General features: G+C 42.0%; 1 protein-coding gene across 3 annotated transcripts in view; it reads right to left on the bottom strand.

Moving 5' to 3' along the window:
- The window catches only part of LOC311047638 (GRAM domain-containing protein 4-like), a 139,927-nt gene extending 121,724 nt beyond the window's left edge, over positions 1-18,203 (bottom strand). For all 3 annotated transcript variants that reach the window (XM_084060419.1, XM_084060421.1, XM_084060420.1), the window contains exon 1: positions 17,766-18,203. In XM_084060419.1, the coding sequence (XP_083916545.1) occupies positions 17,766-17,794 (29 nt within the window). In that variant the 5' untranslated portion in view covers positions 17,795-18,203. The remainder of the gene's footprint in view (positions 1-17,765) is intronic.
- Positions 18,204-23,851: the final 5,648 nt, after the last annotated feature.

Here is a 23,851-nt window from a genome sequence, read left to right as displayed (position 1 = left end):
CTGAAGAGCAGGTGTCGTCAGTACCTAGTCTGTGTGCAGCCAGCGAAGCAGGCAGACAGACAGCGTGCCACGGAGACTGTGACAGTGTTGGAGGCTACAGTAAATATGTCCGTATCAACTACGATTTCAGATCGAAGCCTTTGTTTATAAAGGAAAATGAATGAATGAAAAGTAATCGATCATTTCCCTCTTAAGCCGCTTGTTTTTACATTTTTATTAGATGCGGCCAGCTACATTGTATATGAAGCATACGTTGAATAACTCCAACAGGATAAAGTAAACATTAATATTACATCTTTTGACAGAGTAAACGCAGTGCTGCAGCAGCTGTCACTAACATGTATCAGCGGCGCACCTCCTCACATCAAAGGAATTGCACATTCCAAATATGTTAAATCCAATCAATAACAGTGGAGCAGTCACTTTGAAAAACAGAATGAACGCAGCTGCTAGTTGTGAGAAGGTAGAATTGTTCTTCATGAATAGCCAATAATAATTCATGAAGAGAAAAGGGCTGCTGCTGCTGTTCATAAAAATGTTGGGCTCTCGGGCCGGGCCCAGTTTGTCACATATTTCTCGGACTTCAGGCTGGGCTCGGGATGAATTTCTGTCGGGCTGGGCCGGGCTCAAATTTCTAGGCCCGATTCAAGCTCTATGCTGGGGTGCAAATAGTTAACAAAAAGAGGAATTTTAAACAGTTTTAACCATATTTAGATTATCGCGATAACATCGTTAAATCGCAATTATTTGGGCCACAATATCGTCTCATCCCAAGTAGTCATACCTGAAAACTCAACACAACCAAAGTGTCATCTAGTGCTGGTCACTGAGCAACCCTGCTTTTGCAACTAGGGATTAAATGCTTAGAGCCAGCCCTACCCCCCCCCCCCCAACCCGCCCCCTTTACTGTAATCTAAATGTTTCAATCTGGTGTGTGTGGACTGGACAGAGTGACCTCTGTGCAACCCTCCTTCTCTAATCACACAAGTCCCTTAGGGCCATACTACACTTTTTGTTTGGGGAATACTAGATTAGAAATTGTAGTATGCATCGGCCTTTACTCTAATCCAGTATTCCCCAAACAAATCCCGTCCTATCCTATATTAAAATTGGTTCATGGGAGGGCAGGCGGGCGAGCAGACCACTGACGTCACTCTGATTCAGCCATAACCATATAAGGAGTTCCCAATGCAGCTACGCCCAAATATGGAGTGTGCTGTCTAACCTCAATGTGCCGTCATGCGGGCATCAGCCGCAAACAAATCAGTCAGCTCCATGTATGGGCACTAAAGGGGGTATGCCCCATATATGGGCATATACACTGATGACATCAGCAATCTCCATATATGGGCATAAAAGTGACAAGGACTGACAAATACAGAGATCTCCAAATATGGGCATGTACTGATGACATCAGGGATCTCCATATATGGGCATATCTGTCAGATTGGCGGTGCGACGTAAAAAAAATGAATAAATGGTGAAGATACCAGCTCTACATGCTCTGGGCTTGTAGACCACATGCAAGCAAAAAGCTCCTGGCTGTGGTTTCCTTTCAGCAAATGTTAGCCTCGTTTGCCTATTCGCCAGCCTGTGGGCGTAGCACTGCAACCTTTGTGCAGAGTGTGTAGGAGGCCTGAAGGCCACACCGAGATGAAAATATACCAGCATCCTACGCTGGTCTTTGTCATGGCAAAACCATGGCCTGTTGCAGAAACCCACATGTTGTGAAGAGTTCACTTCAAGCAGTTTCACATTGTTTACTTAAACCATTCAATCCGGGAACGCATTTCTGTCATTTTAGATTTATTTGGCTATTCAAAAATAGCAGATCTACACGCTCATAGCGCGGCAACGAGTGCCGGTGCCGCGCTATGAGCTTGTAGATCTGAAAAAATATATATATGTGAAAGAACATTTTTATAACTCAAATGTTTGCTTCTGGAGATTCTACAAATGTGACCGTTTTCTGAAAAACCTATTTTGCTGTAATATCAGTGGTTCTCAATATTTTCCATGTCAAGGACCCCCAAAATTATGTATTTGGCCCCGGATCCCCATCTCAAAATATGTTTCCTTGAGTTAGAGGATTATGAAAACGTTTTTCATAATCCTCTAACTCGAGGAAACATATTAAAACTTGAGATAATGTCAAGCTTAGGAGAGAAGACAGAACGCTATGTATAATTCTGAGCTGTAATGGAATGTTACTGTGTGTGAATACAAACAAAAAACATGCTGTTATCGTAATATGGTGTCTTATAAACCCATGAGGGTTGGGCACTTTGTGTGCAGGACACGAAAATAAAATATAAAATAATCAATCAACATAAGGTTTTACAGTGTTGTATAGATAGGGGTCCCAGAGCAACAACAAAAAAAACGTACATTTCATGACAATCTAGCCAGCGGTTTTTGAGATGTGCAGTGGTTTGGGTCTGGGATCAAACATGAACCGAACCACTGCCAGATTGATTGATTGATTGATTGAGTGGAGTACATCAGCATATTACGTAGCCATCTTTAGAGAATCATCACCTAGCACAGTGGTTCTTTTTCGTGCCTTTTTCGTGCCCAAATAGACACTTATTAGACCGCAGACCCCCATTTGAAAAGATAAGCCAGGGAACCCCATAAGAGAAGATTTTTACGGCTCTAGCAGTGATTCTCAATCATTTTAATTTCAAGGACCCCCAGTTTGACATGCATTAGGGCTACGGACCCCCATTTAATGGCATTTCTATCACTTGGACTGCAATGTATATTGTAAAATCTATGCAAATTTAACTCTGAGAGTGTACAAACCATTTGTACACTCTCAGAGTTACAGACCCATAAGGGTCCATTTGGTGCCTAATCTATCATTTAGCTAGGGACCCCCTGGAACTCCCTCAAGGACCCCTGGGGGTTCCCGGACCCCACTTTGAGAACCAATGCTTTAGAGAATCATCACCTAGTAAGGCAGAACCTTTACAAAACTACAGGGCTGCACATTTGATCGATTCCTTTTTTGATGAATAGAATAATAATCGAGATGCACAGGTTTTTAAAAACAAGTATACATTAACCGAAATGATTTACCACTTTACCACAAACGTTATTTTATATCGCAAATTATGTTATGAGCTCGTAGATCGTCTATTTTTGCTTTTTACATGTTATTAACTTAGAAACTATTTGTTATAACCGAGTGAATCGATTAGTTCTATTAACTGTTCCACCCCTACAAAACTGTCCAAATAATGCTAACATTAAGAACACTGCTTACTGTTGTTAACCCATTCAATCCGGGAACACATCTGTGTCACTTTGGATTTCTTTGGCTATTCAAAAATGGCAGATACACAAGCTCATAGCTTGTATGTCTGCTTGTAGATATTGTAAAGCTTATCGTAGAGCTTGTAGATCTGCCATTTGCTTCTGGGGGATCCCTGGAACAACATATTTTGTGATGGGGGTCCACGGCCAAATACATATCATTATGGGAGGTCCTTGAAATGAAAAGGTTTGAGAACCACTGATATTATAGCAAGAAGAGTTTTTTTTTTTTTTTTTCAAAAAGAACTGTTAGGATTTAGAAGACATTTAATCCCCAGAAGCAAAGATTTGAGTTAAAAAATGTTAGCTTAAAAAATATATTAAAAGATTTGCACACATTTTCACGATTTTTCAAAAAACAATTACATATCTACAAGCTCGTAGCGCAAGCTTGTAGATACAGTATGTCTGGGTTAACAACAGAGGTTGTTAGCTCTTTGACAGTGAAGGTGGGAGTCAAGCAGTGTCAGAGAACGCACACATCTAAATATACAGCGGTTTTAAATTAACACATCTGAAAGGTGATTTTACCAAAATAGTTTAACAGCTGTATATTGTGTTAAGTAGGAGCCACAGACATCTCACATGTGGCTTTAACTTAGAAGTGAACGTTAAGCTCACTTTGTAGAAAATACACAGAATATAATGTCTATCACCACACAAATTATTGTATGGACACAATACCAGAAGAGATGTTTACTGTCATAAATTCATGATAACTGTAAAACAGGTACCGGTCACAAAAGGTGTACAGTGTACCCTATAAACATTGGCTATTTGAAAATAGCAGATCTACAAGCTCACAATGTGTCGAGATGCAACGCACTGTGAACTTGAAGATCTGCTAAATTCAACTAAAAATATGGGAAAATGTGGAATGTTTTTGAAACTCTTAATCCAGAGCGATTCACAGTTAACAACACAAATCTTGTATGGGGGGTACCTGGCACAACATATTTTCAGATGACATGAAAATGTTTGAGAACTACTGTTTTAAACAACATCAGGAAGCAAGCCCAAATAAGAAAAGTACACTTTAGAAACAATAAGGCCCCAAAAAAACCACAACCCGCAAAATAAGTCCTAAAGTTGCTTATAACAAGCAGACTTGGCAACACTGCAAAAGGGCACGTCTATTAGGGGTGCAGGGTAATCTCTCAAAACAGATTCTGCCAACAGCAGAATGACCCGGGAGGAAGTGGACTAACAAAGGGGAGGAGCCAAACTGAGTTCCTGTTACTACACAAAACAGGATGGGTTCCTAGATTGGGGACAGGGCAATTCACTGAAAATGTATCCAAAACAGACATTTACAACCGCTCACCGATCTTAATCTTGCTTGAGTCGGTTATTTCGGTTAATGATTTCCCTCATTTCCCCAATTGCAACGCGTTCATGAACCGTCGCCAACCCGCTCAGCTGGGGACAGTTTTAGGTTCAGTTGATTATTAACAGTTTCCAAGTTGTGTGGAGTCCAGAGTTTTCATGTCAGTTGTCACCAGTCGCCACTCTCTCCGTTTAACCACTTAAAACCTGTGTCTTTTCTGTTTTCTGTTATTGTGGGGAAAGCTTTCGCAGAAAACAGCAGATCGCTTGTTGATCTGCTATTTACCGCGAAAGCTTTCCCCATAATACCAATGCTGGGGTTTAAGTGGTTAAATCAAAGCCGTGTCACATGCCAAAAAGAAAAGATCTAAAAACATGCCGCCTCACACCAACCACATTGTCATTAGGCTATGTAGATCTACTCAAAAATGACATCATCGCCTACAAATGACATCATCAAATCTCTGACCTTTTCACCTACTGTATAATGATATGCTCAAAATATCGATCGATTATTAATCGATTATAAATGATTGATTATTGATTCTTTGAAAGAATGATCAATTAAATTGATTAGTTCGATTAACTGTTGCAACCCTACTACGGAATGCTTATCGATCAAAACACAAAGATAATAGCCCTAACACCTGGAGGCCTTCTAGTGAGCCATCAACATATTGATTAGAAGAAACAAACACACACACACACACACACACACACACACACACACACACACACACACACCCCCACACACACACACACACACACACACACACACACACACACACACACACACACGTCAAGTCCATTTTATATTCTATGAAGAGTCAAATCACAACAGAAGTTATCTAAGCCAGGGGTCTTCAACAGGGGGTCCTCAGAGCTACTATAGGGGGTCCGCCAAATCTTTATGTGATAGGATTTCGTTTTTTTACATTAACCACTTGAACCCTAGCATTCCTTTTCTGAGGGGAACATTAGCCGAAAATAGCAGATCTAATAGCAGAGAATACAAGCTCACAACGCCTCGCGCTGCGAGGCGTTGAGAGCTTGTAGATCGGCTATTTTTGGCAAAGAGGCTATAGGTGTAGAGGGAAAAAAGAGCAGACTAAGTAAAAAAAAACTTTAATCTGAAACACAATTTTATACAATATAGAGTAGGGGGTCCCTGCTTCTCTGTCTCAGCTAGGGGGTCCTTGGCCTGAAAAGGTTGAAGACCCCTGATCTAAGGGCACTTTTCATATCTTCTCTGTCGGGTGGAAACCTCCAATGTCCAAAACTGTTATTGTCAGGATTCAAATTCAATCTTGGCTGTCAGAGAAGAAACACAATACCTGGCTCTATGAGAACCATATTGGAAAATGTTGCAAATTAATAAATAAAATAAGATTAGATAGATATCGGTAGATAGATGCTGTAGATCAGGGGTTCTCACACATTTTCATGTCAAGGAACCCCAAATTTACATGTATTTGGCTGCAGACCCCCCCTCTGAAAAGATGGTGTGTCCGGGACCCCCATAAGAGAACATGTTTTTAAAAAAAAAAAGTTTTCGTACCTTTTCTAGATTTTTCAAAAGTGTTAAAAAAATAGACGATCTACAAGCTCACAGTGTGTCGCATTGTGAGCTTGTAGATCGGCTATTTTTGAATATCCCAAGTTTAAAACAGGGTTCAAGTTAAACTGATTTTATGCTATATTAACTCATTTTGCTGAGGACCCCTTGGAACCCCCTCAAGGGCCCCTGATGCAGTAGATAGATAGTTATATAGACAGATACAGTAGTTTTATATAATATAAACATCAAACGAAAACTTCATAATGTCTCTGTTGTAACAATGCTTCTTGGCAATGTCTTTTATACCTCTAGAAGGCCTGTTTATTTCCATTTTAAATGGAGCCCCATTTGTAGGAAACAAAGCATTTGTGGGATGAGCTGCACAGCTGACTATGTGGGTTTCACCCATGAAATAATTGCCTTAATATTCTCTGCCGATGCCAAACTGCTTATTCTGCTGTTACTATTGAAAATACTTGTCATTTACAGTCTCAGAAACACATACTCTCACTGCCTCTGTCTCTGTCTGAAACAAACAAACAAACAAAAACGCACGCACGCACGTGCACACATGCTCATATAGATACACACACCTAATTTGTTTGGTCTCAGTTCCCAAGCAGATTTTTCTTCCATTTCAACACACATGACACCCAAGGGAGAAATGCCACAGGCGTTAACTACTGTAATGAGACAGAAACTAGGCAGGCACCGAGCTTTCGTTTGAAGTGAACATGGTACCAAAGCAGAAAAACAGAAAACATGCAGTCGGCTGTGCTCTCCCCTGCACACTGGATCACGCTCCCGTAGATATTTATTAACCCTTTAAGACCGGGAAAGCATCATTTGTGTAATTTTAAGATTTCTTTGGCTATTTTTTGAAAAATCATGAAAATGTGTCCAATATATATTTTAAAGCGAACATTTTTAACTCAAATCTTTGCTTCTGCGGGATTCTACAAATGTCTTCTAAATCCTACGTTTTTTTTTTTTTTTAAACGTATGTTGCCATCAGTGGTTCTCAAACTTTTTCATGTCAAGGACCCCCAAAATGATAAGTATTTGGCCGCGGACCCCCATCTCAAAATATGTTGTTCCAGGGACCCCAAGAAGCAAAGATTTGAGTTAGAAATGTTCGCTTAAAAATATATATATATATTCAAAGATTTGTAAAAAGATTTTTCTAAAATAGCAGATATACAAGCTCATAGCGCAGCACCGAGTGCCGCGGGCTATTCTTATTTTTGAATAGCCCAAGGAAATCTAAAATGACACAGATGCGTTCTCGGTCTGAAAGGGTTAAATCACTGTCAAAAAGGTGACATTCTGAGCGTACTAGTTCTTCCTCAGACACAGAAATAAACAGACACAACATCAAATAGCCGAGTGGTTCTCAACCTTTTCAGGCCGGGACCCTTCCAAAATAATCATATTTGAACTGGGGACCCCCGACCAGGGCCGCATTAAGACCCCTCAGGGCCGTGGAACACCACAAAACCAAAGGCCCACAACGCCCACAACGCCCACAACGCCTCGCGCTGCGAGGCGTTGTGAGCTTGTAGATCGGCTATTTTTGGCAAAGAGGTATAGGTGTAGAGGGGAAAAAGAACAGACCAAGTAAACAAAAAAAAGTATAATCTTAAACACAATTTTATACATAGAGGGGTCCCTGCTTCATCTCTCTCAGCTAGGGGGTCCTTGGCCTGAAAACGTTGAAGACCCCTGGTTTACAGTATGTAGCCCATGGCGACATCGATCAATTCTGGATTAAAAGCTTCTAATATATTAACAATTCCTCAAAATGTGCATTGCAATTGTCTTCTATAAATCTCACACTACTAAGGCAGCCGGCGGTTCCACGCGCTGCGCAAGGTGCCCTTTTTTTTTTTACTTGAGCACCTGCCCCTCAAAATGTCTGTGCACGCCACTGCTAGCAGCACCAGAGTGCGCGTACTGACTGACCCACCCTGCTCTGAAGCAGGCCGGGTTGTCCAGTGTGTTGACTCTGAGCACTGATGTAATAACAGCTGAATGCCTTCCAGACGAGGCTAAATGCTTGCTAAACGAGGCAAAACGAGCGCTACTGCCTGCCAGTCACTGCTGCCAGTAAGCTGTTGTTTGTTATCTGACACCCAGCGGCGCGCGGGGCAGGTAGCAGTGGTTGAAAAAGTACTCTTTTTTTTTTTTTTACTTAAATAACAGTATCGATACTGCAATGTAGAAACACTCCGTCCAGAATTAAAAATGTGCTTGAGTAAAAGTACAAAAGTATTGGTATCAGAATGTACTTAAAATACCAAAAGTAAAAAGTACTCGCTATGCAGAATGTCCTGTTTCACAAGTTTTCAGATTTTTTGAAAATTGTAGATCTACAAGCTCACAATGCATCACATCAAGACGCATTGTGAGCTTGTAGATCGGCTATTTTCAAAAAAATGTATATAGGGCTGAAGTGATTAGTGTATAAATACACCAGTAAAAAAAATACCTCAAAATTGTACTTAAGTACTGTACTTGAGTAAATGTACTTAGTTACTTTACACCACTGGGTATAGGAAGGACTGACGACGGGCAACACCCACCAGAGGCAAGGTGTCTTGTTTTGTACTGACCGTTCGTAAATCAACCTAACTAGGTGCTCACTGTGACATCACCACAATGGGATTGGTATTCACCATACTCAGAGGGACAGACAGTGGCCTCATACCTGTCTAACTACTTCTACAAAGTGAGTGACACCCACAACACCACATCTGGTACCCCGAAAGCCATGCTGGCTTCATGAAACGATACGATATTGGGCTCACAACATCGATAAGATGCGATATATGGCACTTTTGTATTATGAAAATATATGGGGGGAAAAAAAGCAAATGCAAACAAATACTTCTGTTTTTGCATTATTATTATTGCAACAAAAAGAAAAACGATATTTTTTCCCCCCAAAACGATACATATCGTCACGAAAACGCATCGCGATATATCGCGGGACGATATATCGGCACACTCCTAAAATTAACTTTTTGCCATGGACATGCAAATGAGCGGACGATAATATAACCAGAAACACAAAGAGCTAGCCCTAAACGATCAGTACAGGTCTGTAATTCTGAGTGTGTACAAATGGAACCAAATGGACCCGTTCCATTTGTACACACTCAGAGTTATGGGGTTCCTTGAAAATAAAAACGTTTGAGAACCACTGTACTAGTGGACTCCACTAGTACAGTGTACTAGTGTCATAGTAAATCACTGTCATACATATTCTGAAGAAAACCTGACATTCAGTAATTGGGTCTTATGATCAATACATTTTGATGTTATGTAAAAACGAAATCTAAAATTTGCCATGGACAAGGTCAAGTCTTGCCACGGACACGACCCCTGCTCCCAAAATTTAGAACGAACATGGGCAAAATAGTCATTCTACTACTCTGCCACCACAATGTGCAATGCCCTGTGATATCATCCATTAAAGGATGATGTGAATCACTGGCTTCTTTCAAAACTGTCCTGAAAAAGCATCTGTCAGAAAACTGCAAGTGGAGATGGATATTAAATCCCATTGAAATTAGGGCTTAGACTGCTGCCGTTTTTTCTCCTCTGTAAAAATATAGCTATTGTATTTTTTGACGGCATGTATTAATGTGTTAATACTGTTGAGGAATTGAATACATACTGCAGGACCACAATGGAAACAGAAGTCCCCAGGACTTTTTTGTGTGATCCTTTTAGCCTTAATGTTTTGACTAATATAGTATTCAATCAATCAATCAATCAATCAATCGATCAATCACCGCCAGAGGCGCACGCTGAAAACTGAGCAGATTCTCTGTGCGTATCAGGGTGATCTAGAATGAGAGTGACGACACTAGCATAGACACCCATTGTAAGAATTTATATTCTCAATGAGGAAGTTCCAATATTTGGAACTACAGCCCATAGCAACCCGCTTTGTGGCGAGATCAAAGCATGATGGAACTCTCTCTTTCTATGGGTCTGGTGGTGCGTATGTCCGGAGGATGCACTGAAACTCCCCGCCCACTCAATTCCAATAAAAGTTGCTCAACCAGCACATACTCCCACAGAAGTAGCCATATTTGAAAACGTGTGAAAGTTTTGAACCTAAATTGAGATTATAATCGTCACAACACAATATTATCGTATCGTCACAATATCAATACCCAGATTATTTGGTATCCATATCGGCCCCGCCCTTCTTAGAGGCGCTCAACTTGAGGCAAAAGAGGAATTTGATCTCTCCCCGGGACCCAAACTTGTGAAAATAGACGATCTACAAGCACACAACGCGTTGACACGTAGCTTGTAGATCTGCTATTTTCACTAAATTTTGAAAATATTTTGAAATAAATGATATTTATATTTCAAAACAAAATTTAGGACATGAAAAATAAAGGGATATTTACTCGCAGTCATGACCCATACATGGGTCCCCGACCCAGTGTTTGGGAAACAGTGGTCTAAAAAAACATTGGTTCTCAAAGTGGGGACCCCCAGGGGTCCTTGGAGGGGTTCCAGGGGGTCCTCTCCCCAGCTAGAGTAGTTAACATAGCATCACAATCATTTTAACCACTTTATCCATTTATGTGTTGGCTATTCAAAAATAGCAGATCTACTAACTCACGCTGTCAGCTTGTACGTCTGCTATTCTTCAGCATAAAAAAATACAATCTTTAAAGTATTGGAAAAGGTTGAATCTTTTTTTTCCTTCTTTTTTTTTTACATAAATCTTCTCTTTTTGGGGTCCCTGGCACAAAATGGAGGTCCGCGGCCAAATACATACCAATTTGGGGGTCCTTGACATGACAAAGTTTGAGAACCACTGGTCTAAAGCAGGGGTCTTCAACGTTTTCAGGCCAAGGACCCCTTAGCTGAGAGCGAGATAAAGCAGGGACCCCCATTATATATTGTGTAAATATTTCTTTTTTCATAGATTTCATCGGCAGCTGCATAGACTTGTTTCACAGCACCATCATGTTGGATTCATGTTAATTTTTTTCATGTTAATGTATTTCCAGACATTTAACCATGTACTTAAACAACATTTAGTAAACCTGACCTTTCACTCTGTACTTAGTCTGCTCTTTTTTCCCCCTACACCAAACCACTTTGCAGAAAATAGCAGATCTACAAGCGCACAACGCCTCGCAGCGCGAGGCGTTGTGTGCTTGTAGATCTGCTATTTTTGGCTAAAGTTCTCCTCAGAATAGAGATGCTTGGGTGAAGTGGTTAATGTAAAAATCACACAAAGATTTGGCGGACCCCCTGTAGTAACTCTGAGGACCCCCTAGGGGTCCCGGACCCCCTGTTGAAGACCCCTGGTCTAAAGTAAACACCATAGCAAAACAGAACAAAGCAACTGGTCCGACTGGTTGAACAATTCAATTAGGGTGACTTGTTGCTGGGATTTGGAGGGTCAAAAGGTCGTGAGTGCAATGGTTTAGGCCTAATCATGCAAAGACGCGAACAAGCAATCCAACAACAAGGAATCAATAGATCCATAAATATTCATGGAAGGGCCAGAGCCTTGGGGATCAAGGATCTTCCTCCTGGTCATGATGAGGTGATTAAAAATGTAAGTGTGTGTGGAAGGAACACTCAGTGCTTTCACAATGGCTCTGCATTAGAGAGATTAGTCTTTAGAAAGGAAAACTGCAGCATACTGTACTCAGTACTGTACCTTTGCTGAATAAGGAATAATAAATAATCCGTTTGTGGCTATAATTTGCTGTCATAGTTTACGAGTCTCACTTTGAAAAGAGAATTGAAAATAATAATAAAAAGCATAACCCGTTCAATCCGGGAACGTGTCTTGTCATTTTGGATTTCTTTGGCTATTCAAAAATAGCAGATATACAAGCTCATAGCTTGTATATCTTGAATATATATATATTTTTGAATTTGCAAATCTTTGAATTTTTTTTTTTTTAAGCAAACATTAACTCAAATCTTTGCTTCTAGAGGTCCCTGGAACAACATACTTTACAAATGTTTGTGTTAAACATAAATGTATACATGTCATATGCCGGTGTTGCGCAGCAAAAAATAGCCTCGCACAGCGAAGCAATGTGAGCTTGTAGATCGGCTATTTTTCCATCGCATGACGATGTCAAGCTTCTTGTGGTTACGTCTAACCTCGTTCCCAGGCTTTTCTCATCTCAAGAGAATTAAACACTTGAACCCCAGCATCCATATTCTGGGGGGGGGACAGAACAGCTTGTAGATATTATTATTACTAATGTTTCGACTCATTAAGAAGACCTGGAACGCATCTGTGTCACTTTTTGATTTGAGCTAAAAAAAAACATTTTACACTTTGGCTATTCAAAAATATAAATAAAATAAAAATATTTTCTATTTTTGAAAAATCATGAAAATGTGTGCAAATCTTTGAATATATATTGTTTTAAACCGAACATTTCTAACTCCAATCTTTGCTTCTGGGGGTCCCTGGAACAAGATATTTTGAGATGGGGGTCGGCGGCCAAATACATATAATTTTGGGGGTCCTTGACATGAAAGAGTTTGAGCACCACTGATATAGAAGCGTTTTTCAGAAAACTGTTGAGATTTAGTCAGACATTTGTAGAATCAGCTTCAGCTCTTAATGGGTTAAGAGTACAATTGAGGGGCAGCCGGCCCTCATTCTGAAGCTCATATTCCAGGCAGATGGGGAACTGACAGAGAATGCTGCCTATAGCCTAATAGCTCAGTCTGAGCACGAGGAGGAACCCTGAGCCTCAAGAAGTCACCCGAGTGATGATTTGCATGATGCGTGTGTTGCAATAGGCCTCCTGTATGTACAGTACACAGCCCCGTGTTATAGGCCCGTAGAGACCGGAACTGCTCTGCAGGTCTGACATCATCAAAAAACCATGATAGATAAAGGTCATCAGTGGGAAGAGACAGACAGCTGCGTGTTTACTAAAGGACAGGCTGGCTGTTACACAAGGTGCTGCCCGTTTGTTGACTAAAGCAGTGGTTCTGAACCTGTGGGTCGAAAACCCCAGGGGTGGTCCCCACATGATTTTTTTTGGGGGGGTCCCCAGATGACAGTGAAGTGACAATTTAAAGGACATTTAATACCTTTGTAATACCTCAAATTTAAAAATAGACGAAAGCAAAGCAAAAAGACCAGTACTGCATCGAAAGTAATCAACAAACTACGTATACAAACTGGTCAAACATTGGTCAAATTGTCAAATAATGTAAGAAAGAAAAAAAGCTTGTAGATCGGATAAAATGTAATGCGATCAACTCCTACAATTCCAAGTGTTTTTCAGGTTGGGGGGGGTCCCCAGTTCAAATATGATTTTTGTTGGGGGGGGGGGGGGGGGGCTGAAAAAGGTTGAGAACCACTGTGTTGCACAAGGATGCTGCAAGGTGCTGCCCGTTAGTTGACTAAACGGGTTCTTCTCATGCCATTCATTCTGACCTGGCAATGTCTGTGTCAAGTCTCTCTGGTTTAAGAGTGTCTGTCTAAAATGCCTCAATTGCGAATCGTAAGAGGCTGAAACTGTTTGTGTAAGAGGGAAAGGTGTGAGAGAGAGAGAGACGACAGACAGCCTAGCTTCCTTCCTCCCCTAACCGAGGTATTAACAGTATTCTGGGCAAAATGCCCTGCCCTACATATCGAGCTGTGGTTCAAAGAAAATCTTTCATTATATCGGAAATGGAGCAGAACCCAAGGATTAACTTTTTTTCCCCCCCAGTCCTTGATAATATTTTCATATGATTATTGAAGTCTAAAGAAATCTACACGTGCAACATTTGCAGTATTCACACAAACAATCAGTGGTGGAAAAGGTACTCAAATGTCTTACTTAAGTAAAAGTATCGATACTGCAATGTAGAAGTACTCTGTTAAGTAAGAGTCCGGAATAAAACATTTACTTGAGTAGAAGTACTAAAGTATTGGTATCAAAATGTACTTAAAGTAACAAAAGTAAAAGTACTAAAATATTTGAAAGCCGATCTACAAGCTCACAACGCATCGAGATGCGACGCGTTGTGAGCTTGTAGATCTGCTATTTTCAAATAAAATAGGGCTAAAGTGCTTAATGTGTGTTTTATAATGTAATAACTTATATCTGCAAAGTAACTAACGTTTTCAAATAATTGTAGTGGAGTAAAAGTACAATATTTGCCTCTGAATACCTCAAAATTGTACTTAAGTACAGCACTTGAGTAAATGTACCTAGTTACTTTACACCACTGCAAACAATACAGCATCATTTATAATACAACAGCACAATTGCAGCATGATTTCAATAGGTCCAAGTGCAAAAGGTATGAATAATACTACAGAATAGAGCATCATTACTGTATACAATGCTGTGTGAAGGGTTAGTCTAGTCTGTCTGAGAAGGCAGGAAAGTGAAACACTACACTAGAGCTCTTGTGATTGGAACAACCCTGTTAGAAATGCATGTTCAGATATGACTCATTCCATTCCAGTCAACAGAAAATCACCTCATCAACCGTGCACTTCTTACCAATGCTGATGTTCTCTTTTTTTGCACTCTCTCCCTTTCTTTTTGTATCTATAATATATCTGTTTTTATTATTAATTATCATCATCATCACATATGCTGCTGCATTGTCTGTCTTATGTAAAGTACCTGCACAAAAAAATGTAACAATAAAGTACAACCTTGAACTTCTAAACCAATATGGATACTGGCTACACATTAGGGGTGCTACAGTTAATCGAATTAATTGATTTAATCGATTATGACAACTAATCGCTAATTGATTTTACTGAGGGGTGACGCTTAAATAAGCAAATAAAGCTCATCTACAAGCTCAGTCTGAAACTAGTCGATTTTGACGATAATAAGAACATCAGTAGATTTCTGGGGGTATTGATTCACTCATAAATAAATAAATCAAACAAAAAAACATGCTTCTTGATTATTCAATTAATCGGAAAAGTAATCAACAGAACAATCGCTAAGAAAACATTCGATAGGCCCAGCCCTGCCATACATTATGCAGCAATTAGTGCACACAGTGGAAATCAATGCTGTAACCCTGTTATCACTCCAATCAACCCTCTGAGCTGTGTTCTGCTGTCGGCTGAACATCTTCAGTTCCGTAGCGAGGGAAGACATTTCAAAACCAATGTACACTCAATCCATATTTGTCATATTATTTCGCGTTGCATTGTAGCTCAAAAGATTGCCTTTTGGCCGAGCAGACTGATTAGTTGTCACATAAAAGGCTGACTGTAATTTAGGAATGACATTTAAAAGGCTTAATAATAATAATAATAATAACAATAATAGCTTGAATTTATATAGCGCCTTTCATGAACCCAAGGACGCTTCACGTCAGAAACAGTGAACACAGAACAACCAACGAACAAACAACCATACAAAACAACAAACAACTATTTGCCATAAGCCTGAGATAATAGGTGTCTTTTCAAGGCAGCCTTACAAGATTCCATTAGCCAACCATTAGCCATTGTGTAGCTGCTCATAAACTGTGCAATTTGTACTGAAGCTTCATCAGGTCATGCCATTAGCGAAAGCAAAATGTAACTGCTTATTAGTGCATATTATGATTTTACCTAAAATAACATAGGCCATTACCATTTGAATACAAGTTGGAATTAGAAGAATACAAATGAATAATGCATTTCATTGTAATGACGTTACATTACACCGCCCCTTCCAAATTCAAACTGGAACTCTTTTGATGCATGCATTGTCCTTGTGGCAGCAGCATCATCTGGACCACTATTATAGCTCTCTTGAGGGGGTTCCCCCGGCAGCTAAATGATTCTTTTTATAGGAACCAAATGGACCCTTTACGGGTCTGTAACTCTCTCTGAGACCGTGCAAATGGAACCAAATGGACCCTCACATTTGTACAGTCTCACAGAGTTACACACTGGAGGATACAGTGTAGATTGGGAGTCCCAGAAATTTAAATTATTGTTCCATGCCATATTAATGCATGCATATCAAACATGGGCTGGGGGCTGGGGGTCCTTGAATTTTAAGAATCACTGATAAACTGAAATATGGCTTGGATCAAGAAGACTATCATAGATGTATTTGATCGATTTTTACATTTGCATAGATATCTGTGAATATGAAAGTAAAAGTCAGACTCACTTCATCCTAGGCAATAGAAATATGAGTCAACTCGGGACAATATAAACGCAGCCCGTGGCTGTACTATTACAGGAGAACAATGTCAGCATTGCATAATTATTATTATTTATGCCTAATGTGGGCCTATAGGGGACACATAAAAACGTGTCGGTGCACATAATAAACCCCCAGGTCCCAGCAGCTGTACACTGTACATCACCATAGCATATGTTTTTACTTATTAGCCTTAACTTGCCTTATAGCTCTGGTGAGAAGGACCACAACAATGTCTACAGTAGCTACAGTATATATACACAACTATTATTATTATTTTTGCCTAATGTGGGGGTTATGTAGGGGACCAAAAAACAGGTCCCAGCAAATGTACATTACCACAAAGCACATGTTTTTATGTATTAACGTTACAGTGTATCTAGCTCTGGTCCATAGCGTTAGAAGGAGTTCTCCTTATAACGCTATGGTACTTTCGAGCCGTTGCCCGCACACCCCCGGTAGCGGAGCCTCTCGTCTTTAGTAAAAAATAAAACATACACTTTCGCTACTCACCAAAACAAAGACGGTTTTAAGATGTTGAAAGCCTACTTTCCTCGGTGGGAACACTCGGAGCCCCCCACCTCACGCCTAAAATACACTTTTTGGGGAGTGAAGAAAATATTTCACCGGATGGGGAAACATTTTATTTACTCCACTGCCTGCGCCCCCTACAGATCTAGTCAATGGAGAAATGCCATTGACCAAATCTGTAGGGGGCGCAGTGGAATAACTAATCCGGTGGATTATTTTACATTTTGGTCAAAATGTGTATTTTAGACGTGAGGTTGGGGGGCTCCGAGTGTTCCCACTAAGGGAAGTAGGCTTTCAACATCTTAAACCCGTGTTTGTTTTGGTAAAGCAGCATAAGAGCGTTTTATTATTATTACTAGAGACGAGAGGTCTGCCGGTGGGTAGTGGGGCATGCCGGGGAACGGCCGAAAAGTAACATAACGTTAAAGGGAACTCCTTCTAAATGGACCAGAGCTACAGTGTATCGAGACCCTGAACATTGAACCTTTGAAATTGAGCCCTGAACATCATGATACACTGTAGTAGCCATGGCTCACATGTTGTGTATATTATGATACACTGTAGCCACACGGATCATGTATATTATGATACACTGTAGCCACACGGACCATGTATATTATGATACACTGTAGCCACACGGACCATGTATATTATGATACACTGTAACCACACGGATCATGTATATTATGATACACTGTAGCCACGGAACACACTGTCGTGTGATCCGTGGCTACAGTGTATCATAATATACAACATGGGGCTCGTGTCCTCCTGCATGCCTGTTGATCATGGTCAATTAAAACAGTATTTCACGTTATAACAACAATAATGGTAGAATATAAAGTTGATTTTACCCGGATGGAAATGTGTAACAAAGTTTCATCAACGCAGCGGTTGCCGTCGGTTCCTTTCAAGCCTGATATTATCGTCCACCTGCCAGTGCCACCACCAGACAGTGTTGTCCCACCCGCCCCGCCGAGGCTGCCTGGCTGCTGCTGCTCACACCCAGTGTTGTCCAACCCGCCCCGCCGCCGCTGCCTGGCTGCTGCTGCTCACACCCAAACGCACGCATCGAGCTCCCCGACAACTATAAACCTAACGTTCCTCTGTCTGCTCGGTCCTAATATTCCATGAGCAAAAATGTTTTAATTAAATAAAACTTTAAAAAAAAAAAAAAAAGATGCAAAGCCACCAGGGTTTAGCGTCCGGTAAAAAAAAAATAGAAATAAAAACCGTGTTGATAAGATGTGTAAAAATGGTTAAACCCACCCGGCAGTCAGATAGATAACCTGTTAGAGATATTATTATATCCGTTGTTGCTTTTTTTTTTTTTTTTGCTTCTTTTTTTTTTTGTGGGAGGCACACGGCACCCAACCGAAACCACCAAGGAGTACATTGAACTAGGAGAGGACACATACGTCATCACGCTCTACTATGGGCACCTCCGGGAGGCTATTATTGTTTCCGTGGGAGGAGGAGGAGGTGAGACGTAGCTCCGTTCCGTCAGCAGAAATTGGACTTCCGGTTTTCGACCTAGCAGAAATAAGGGTTCCGGTTGCCTTCAAAATAAGATCGTGAATTTTTTATGTTTTTTAAAAGACACAAATCTAATTTAAAAATACATTTATGATGTATGCCTTTTAAATGGCTCATACTAAAACACTTCTAAGTGGCAAGTTTAAAAAAAAGACACAATTGTATTTAAAAAATACATTTATGATGTACAGTATGTCTTTTTAAATGTTTTTTCCAGTTTGAAATTGGCTATTGACCCCCATTAAATGTGCACTTAGCACTGTTTTGCACTTTAACTGGATATTGATTTGTGTGTGTTATATATATATGTATTGTTTTTGTATTGTTTGTCCATTGTTGTAATAATGCTGACTCTAGGCCAGGTCACTCTTGGAAAATGATGATGATATAATATTGTTTATTGCAGAAGCAAATAAACAATGATAAAAGAGACCACAAAATATGCTACAAATAATAATAGTAGATAGTGCAGGTGAGATAAAAAAAAAAGAAGAATTTGGGGTTTATAAAGTTGATCTCACCTATTTAAAAACTAAAATACAATACAAATACAAATGTAATCAGAAAAAAATCATTAAAAATGTATATTATTTAACAACATATATACAACATGGAAACACAGCATAAAAAAGATAGAGGACAGAAATATTAGTAAATTTGTAGTTTGTGTGTGTGTGTGTGTGTGTGTGTGTGTGTGTGTGTGTGTGTACTTCTCCATAACTGAGCGCCCATAAACTTGATAGAAAATGGATACAGACCAGTACAGAATGCTGGTGAACATTTGAGAGATAATTTGTAAAAAAAAGGAAAGTGGCAGGCCGCCCAGTGCGGCCTGAGGTAAGAAAAGTGCCATTTTCAGACAATACTGGACACTGGACAGGAGACGGCTGTTGGCGCTAGCACTTTTGACATACGCACACGTTCAGGGAGACCCCCTCTACAACGCCACACTCGGCGCTAAGCGGAAGAGGTGTATTTGGAAAAGTGGCGGGCCGTCCAGTGAGGTCAGGGGTCAGAAAAAGTCAATTTTCAGTGCATATAGACTTCACAAATTGGGCGCTGGACACGAGATAGCTATTTGCGGGGGCACGTGTGACATACGCACGCGTTCAGGGAGACCCCCTCTACAACGCCACACTCTCCGCTAAGCGGGAGAGGTGTAAAAAAAAGTGTGGCGGGTCGTCCAGTGAGGTCAGAGGTCAGAAAAGTGCCGTTTTCAGTGCGTAGCCTATACCAATTGGACACTGGACCGGAGACGGACACGTGTGCCAACACTTGTGACATACTCACGCGTTCGGGGAGACCCCCTCTACAACGCCACACTCTCCGCTAAGCGGCACAGGTGTAAAAAAAAGTGTGGCGGACCGTCCAGTGAGGTCAGAGGTCAGAAAAGTGCCGTTTACAGTACATAGCCTATACAAATTGGACACTGGACCGGAGACGGACATGTGTGCCAACACTTGTGACATACTCACGCGTTCGGGGAGACCCCCTCTACAACGCCACACTCTCCGCTAAGCGGCACAGGTGTAAAAAAAAGTGTGGCGGACCGTCCAGTGAGGTCAGAGGTCAGAAAAGTGCCGTTTTCAGTGCGTAGCCTATACCAATTGGACACTGGACCGGAGACGGACACGTGTGCCAACACTTGTGACATACTCACGCGTTCGGGGAGACCCCCTCTACAACACCACACTCTCCGCTAAGCGGCACAGGTGTAAAAAAAAGTGTGGCGGACCGTCCAGTGAGGTCAGAGGTCATAAAAGTGCCGTTTACAGTGCGTAGCCTATACAAATTGGACACTGGACCGGAGACGGACATGTGTGCCAACACTTGTGACATACTCACGCGTTCGGGGAGACCCCCTCTACAACGCCACACTCTCCGCTAAGCGGCACAGGTGTAAAAAAAAGTGTGGCGGACCGTCCAGTGAGGTCAGAGGTCAGAAAAGTGCCGTTTTCAGTGCGTAGCCTATACCAATTGGACACTGGACCGGAGACGGACACGTGTGCCAACACTTGTGACATACTCACGCGTTCGGGGAGACCCCCTCTACAACACCACACTCTCCGCTAAGCGGCACAGGTGTAAAAAAAAGTGTGGCGGACCGTCCAGTGAGGTCAGAGGTCATAAAAGTGCCGTTTACAGTACATAGCCTATACAAATTGGACACTGGACCGGAGACGGACATGTGTGCCAACACTTGTGACATACTCACGCGTTCGGGGAGACCCCCTCTACAACGCCACACTCTCCGCTAAGCGGCACAGGTGTAAAAAAAAGTGTGGCGGACCGTCCAGTGAGGTCAGAGGTCAGAAAAGTGCCGTTTTCAGTGCGTAGCCTATACCAATTGGACACTGGACCGGAGACGGACACGTGTGCCAACACTTGTGACATACTCACGCGTTCGGGGAGACCCCCTCTACAACGCCACACTCTCCGCTAAGCGGCACAGGTGTAAAAAAAAGTGTGGCGGACCGTCCAGTGAGGTCAGAGGTCAGAAAGGTGCCGTTTACAGTACATAGCCTATACAAATTGGACACTGGACCGGAGACGGACATATGTGCCAACACTTGTGACATACTCACGCGTTCGGGGAGACCCCCTCTACAACGCCACACTCTCCGCTAAGCGGCACAGGTGTAAAAAAAAGTGTGGCGGACCGTCCAGTGAGGTCAGAGGTCAGAAAGGTGCCGTTTACAGTACATAGCCTATACAAATTGGACACTGGACCGGAGACGGACACGTGTGCCAACACTTGTGACATACTCACGCGTTCGGGGAGACCCCCTCTACAACGCCACACTCTCCGCTAAGCGGCACAGGTGTAAAAAAAAGTGTGGCGGACCGTCCAGTGAGGTCAGAGGTCAGAAAAGTGCCGTTTTCAGTGCGTAGCCTATACCAATTGGACACTGGACCGGAGACGGACACGTGTGCCAGCAATTGTGACATACACACGCGTTCGGGGAGACCCCCTCTACAACGCCACACTCTCCGCTAAGTGGGAGAGGTGTAAAAAAAAGTGTGGCGGGCCGTCCAGTGAGGTCAGAGGTCAGAAAAGTGCCCTTTTCTGACATTTTCAGACAATAGTGGACACTGGACCGGAGACGGCTGCCGATGCCAGCACTTGTGACATACACACGCGTTCGGGGAGACCCCCTCTACAACGCCACACTCTCCGCTAAGTGTTTGTTTTAGTGTAGTTTTAGTCGACTAAATATAATACGATTTTAGTCGACTAAATCTACAGTTGATTTTGTCGTCAAAAATGTATTTTGGCGGGCCTTGATGGCGTCGTAATGCTACATTTTACACTTGGTTGCATGCTGAAATTAGCCAATCTAGTGAATCTACTGCTGTGACTTCACGTATCAAATTAAATAAAATACCTTTTAAAAAGTTCTATTGATGTCACCTCCTTGTGACTCCATAATAAATCAAACCTACTCATTGGCTTTTTGGAAGAGGATGCAAGTCCCAGGAAGTGCCACAGAATATAATCAGGAAGTTTTAAAGCATCTTCTGTGTATACAGTACTGTTGCGTTGACCAGTTATTGATTGATATGTGTGGATACTCCCACAAAACAGACATGGCTATGGACAAGCCTTGCTTCTATTTCAGTTTCCCAGTTTGACATCAGTAAAACATTTCAATACCATTAATAAAGGCACACACCAACATCTCGTTCTGTGTCTCTCTCCGTTCCTGAGATATGACTGATGTAACATTGACTGTGACTATGATTGTGACCTTGAGCCATTTTTATAGGGCAGCCCAGAGATCATTTCTACCAAGTTCCATGAAAATCTGCAACTCTCTTCTATCAGGTAATGGATGTGGAGCCATTTCAAAATGTGTGACATTTTCAAAGAGAACTCTGGAACTAATCTGAACAAGAATCAAGAGGGATTTATTTGACACTTACTCAATACAGGTACAAGCAGTGAAATGTTGGGAGCTGTTTCTACAGAGACTGTGCTAACACAACCAATGTCTTTTTAAAATTATAGATAACAGGAAAAAAATGAAAGTACAGATGGAATGGCATGTATGATAATTGATAAACCTCTTAAAACATGTATAATAATCTGTAGCAGCAGTGCCAAATGTGCAAAAATAGAAGATAGCAACGCATTGCAGGCTTGCAGGCTTATGCAATTAAGAGCGTCTGCTAAATGCCTAAATGCCTAAATTGTAAATCGCATTGTGAGCTTGTATATCGCCTATTTTAACTATTTTAAAATAGTCCCAGTCCCACACGTACAGTCCCAGTCGGCAAAGTGTCACCTGGTACTACCAGGTGACCAATTGACACTTATTTGCACTTTTCTGACCTCTGACCTCACTGGACGGCCCGCCACACTTTTTTTTACACCTCTCCCGCTTAGCGGAGAGTGTGGCAGTGTAGAGGGGGTCTCCCCGAACGCGTGTGTATGTCACAAGTGCTGGCATCGGCAGCTGTCTCCGGTCCAGTGTCCACTATTGTCTGAAAATGGCAGAAAAGGGCACTTTTCTGACCTCTGACCTCACTGGACGGCCCGCCACACTTTTTTTTACACCTCTCCCACTTAGCGGAGAGTGTGGCGTTGTAGAGGGGGTCTCCCCGAACGCGTGATTATGTCACAAGTGTTGGCACACATGTCCGTCTCCGGTCCAGTGTCCAATTTGTATAGGCTATGTACTGTAAACGGCACTTTTCTGACCTCTGACCTCACTGGACGGTCCGCCACACTTTTTTTTACACCTGTGCCGCTTAGCGGAGAGTGTGGCGTTGTAGAGGGGGTCTCCCCGAACGCGTGATTATGTCACAAGTGTTGGCACACATGTCCGTCTCCGGTCCAGTGTCCAATTTGTATAGGCTATGTACTGTAAACGGCACCTTTCTGACCTCTGACCTCACTGGACGGTCCGCCACACTTTTTTTACACCTGTGCCGCTTAGCGGAGAGTGTGGCGTTGTAGAGGGGGTCTCCCCGAACGCGTGAGTATGTCACAAGTGTTGGCACACATGTCCGTCTCCGGTCCAGTGTCCAATTTGTATAGGCTATGTACTGTAAACGGCACTTTTCTGACCTCTGACCTCACTGGACGGTCCGCCACACTTTTTTTTACACCTGTGCCGCTTAGCGGAGAGTGTGGCGTTGTAGAGGGGGTCTCCCCGAACGCGTGAGTATGTCACAAGTGTTGGCACACGTGTCCGTCTCCGGTCCAGTGTCCAATTGGTATAGGCTACGCACTGAAAACGGCACTTTTCTGACCTCTGACCTCACTGGACGGTCCGCCACGCTTTTTTTTACACCTGTGCCGCTTAGCGGAGAGTGTGGCGTTGTAGAGGGGGTCTCCCCGAACGCGTGAGTATGTCACAAGTGTTGGCACACATGTCCGTCTCCGGTCCAGTGTCCAATT

The sequence above is a fragment of the Gymnoscopelus microlampas genome, assembly GCF_963454915.1.
Source record: "Gymnoscopelus microlampas genome assembly, chromosome: 6".
In the NCBI taxonomy this organism is placed as follows: domain Eukaryota; kingdom Metazoa; phylum Chordata; class Actinopteri; order Myctophiformes; family Myctophidae; genus Gymnoscopelus; species Gymnoscopelus microlampas.
The sequence above is the reverse complement of the archived record's forward strand: the minus strand, read 5'-3'. Positions and strand labels throughout refer to the sequence as shown.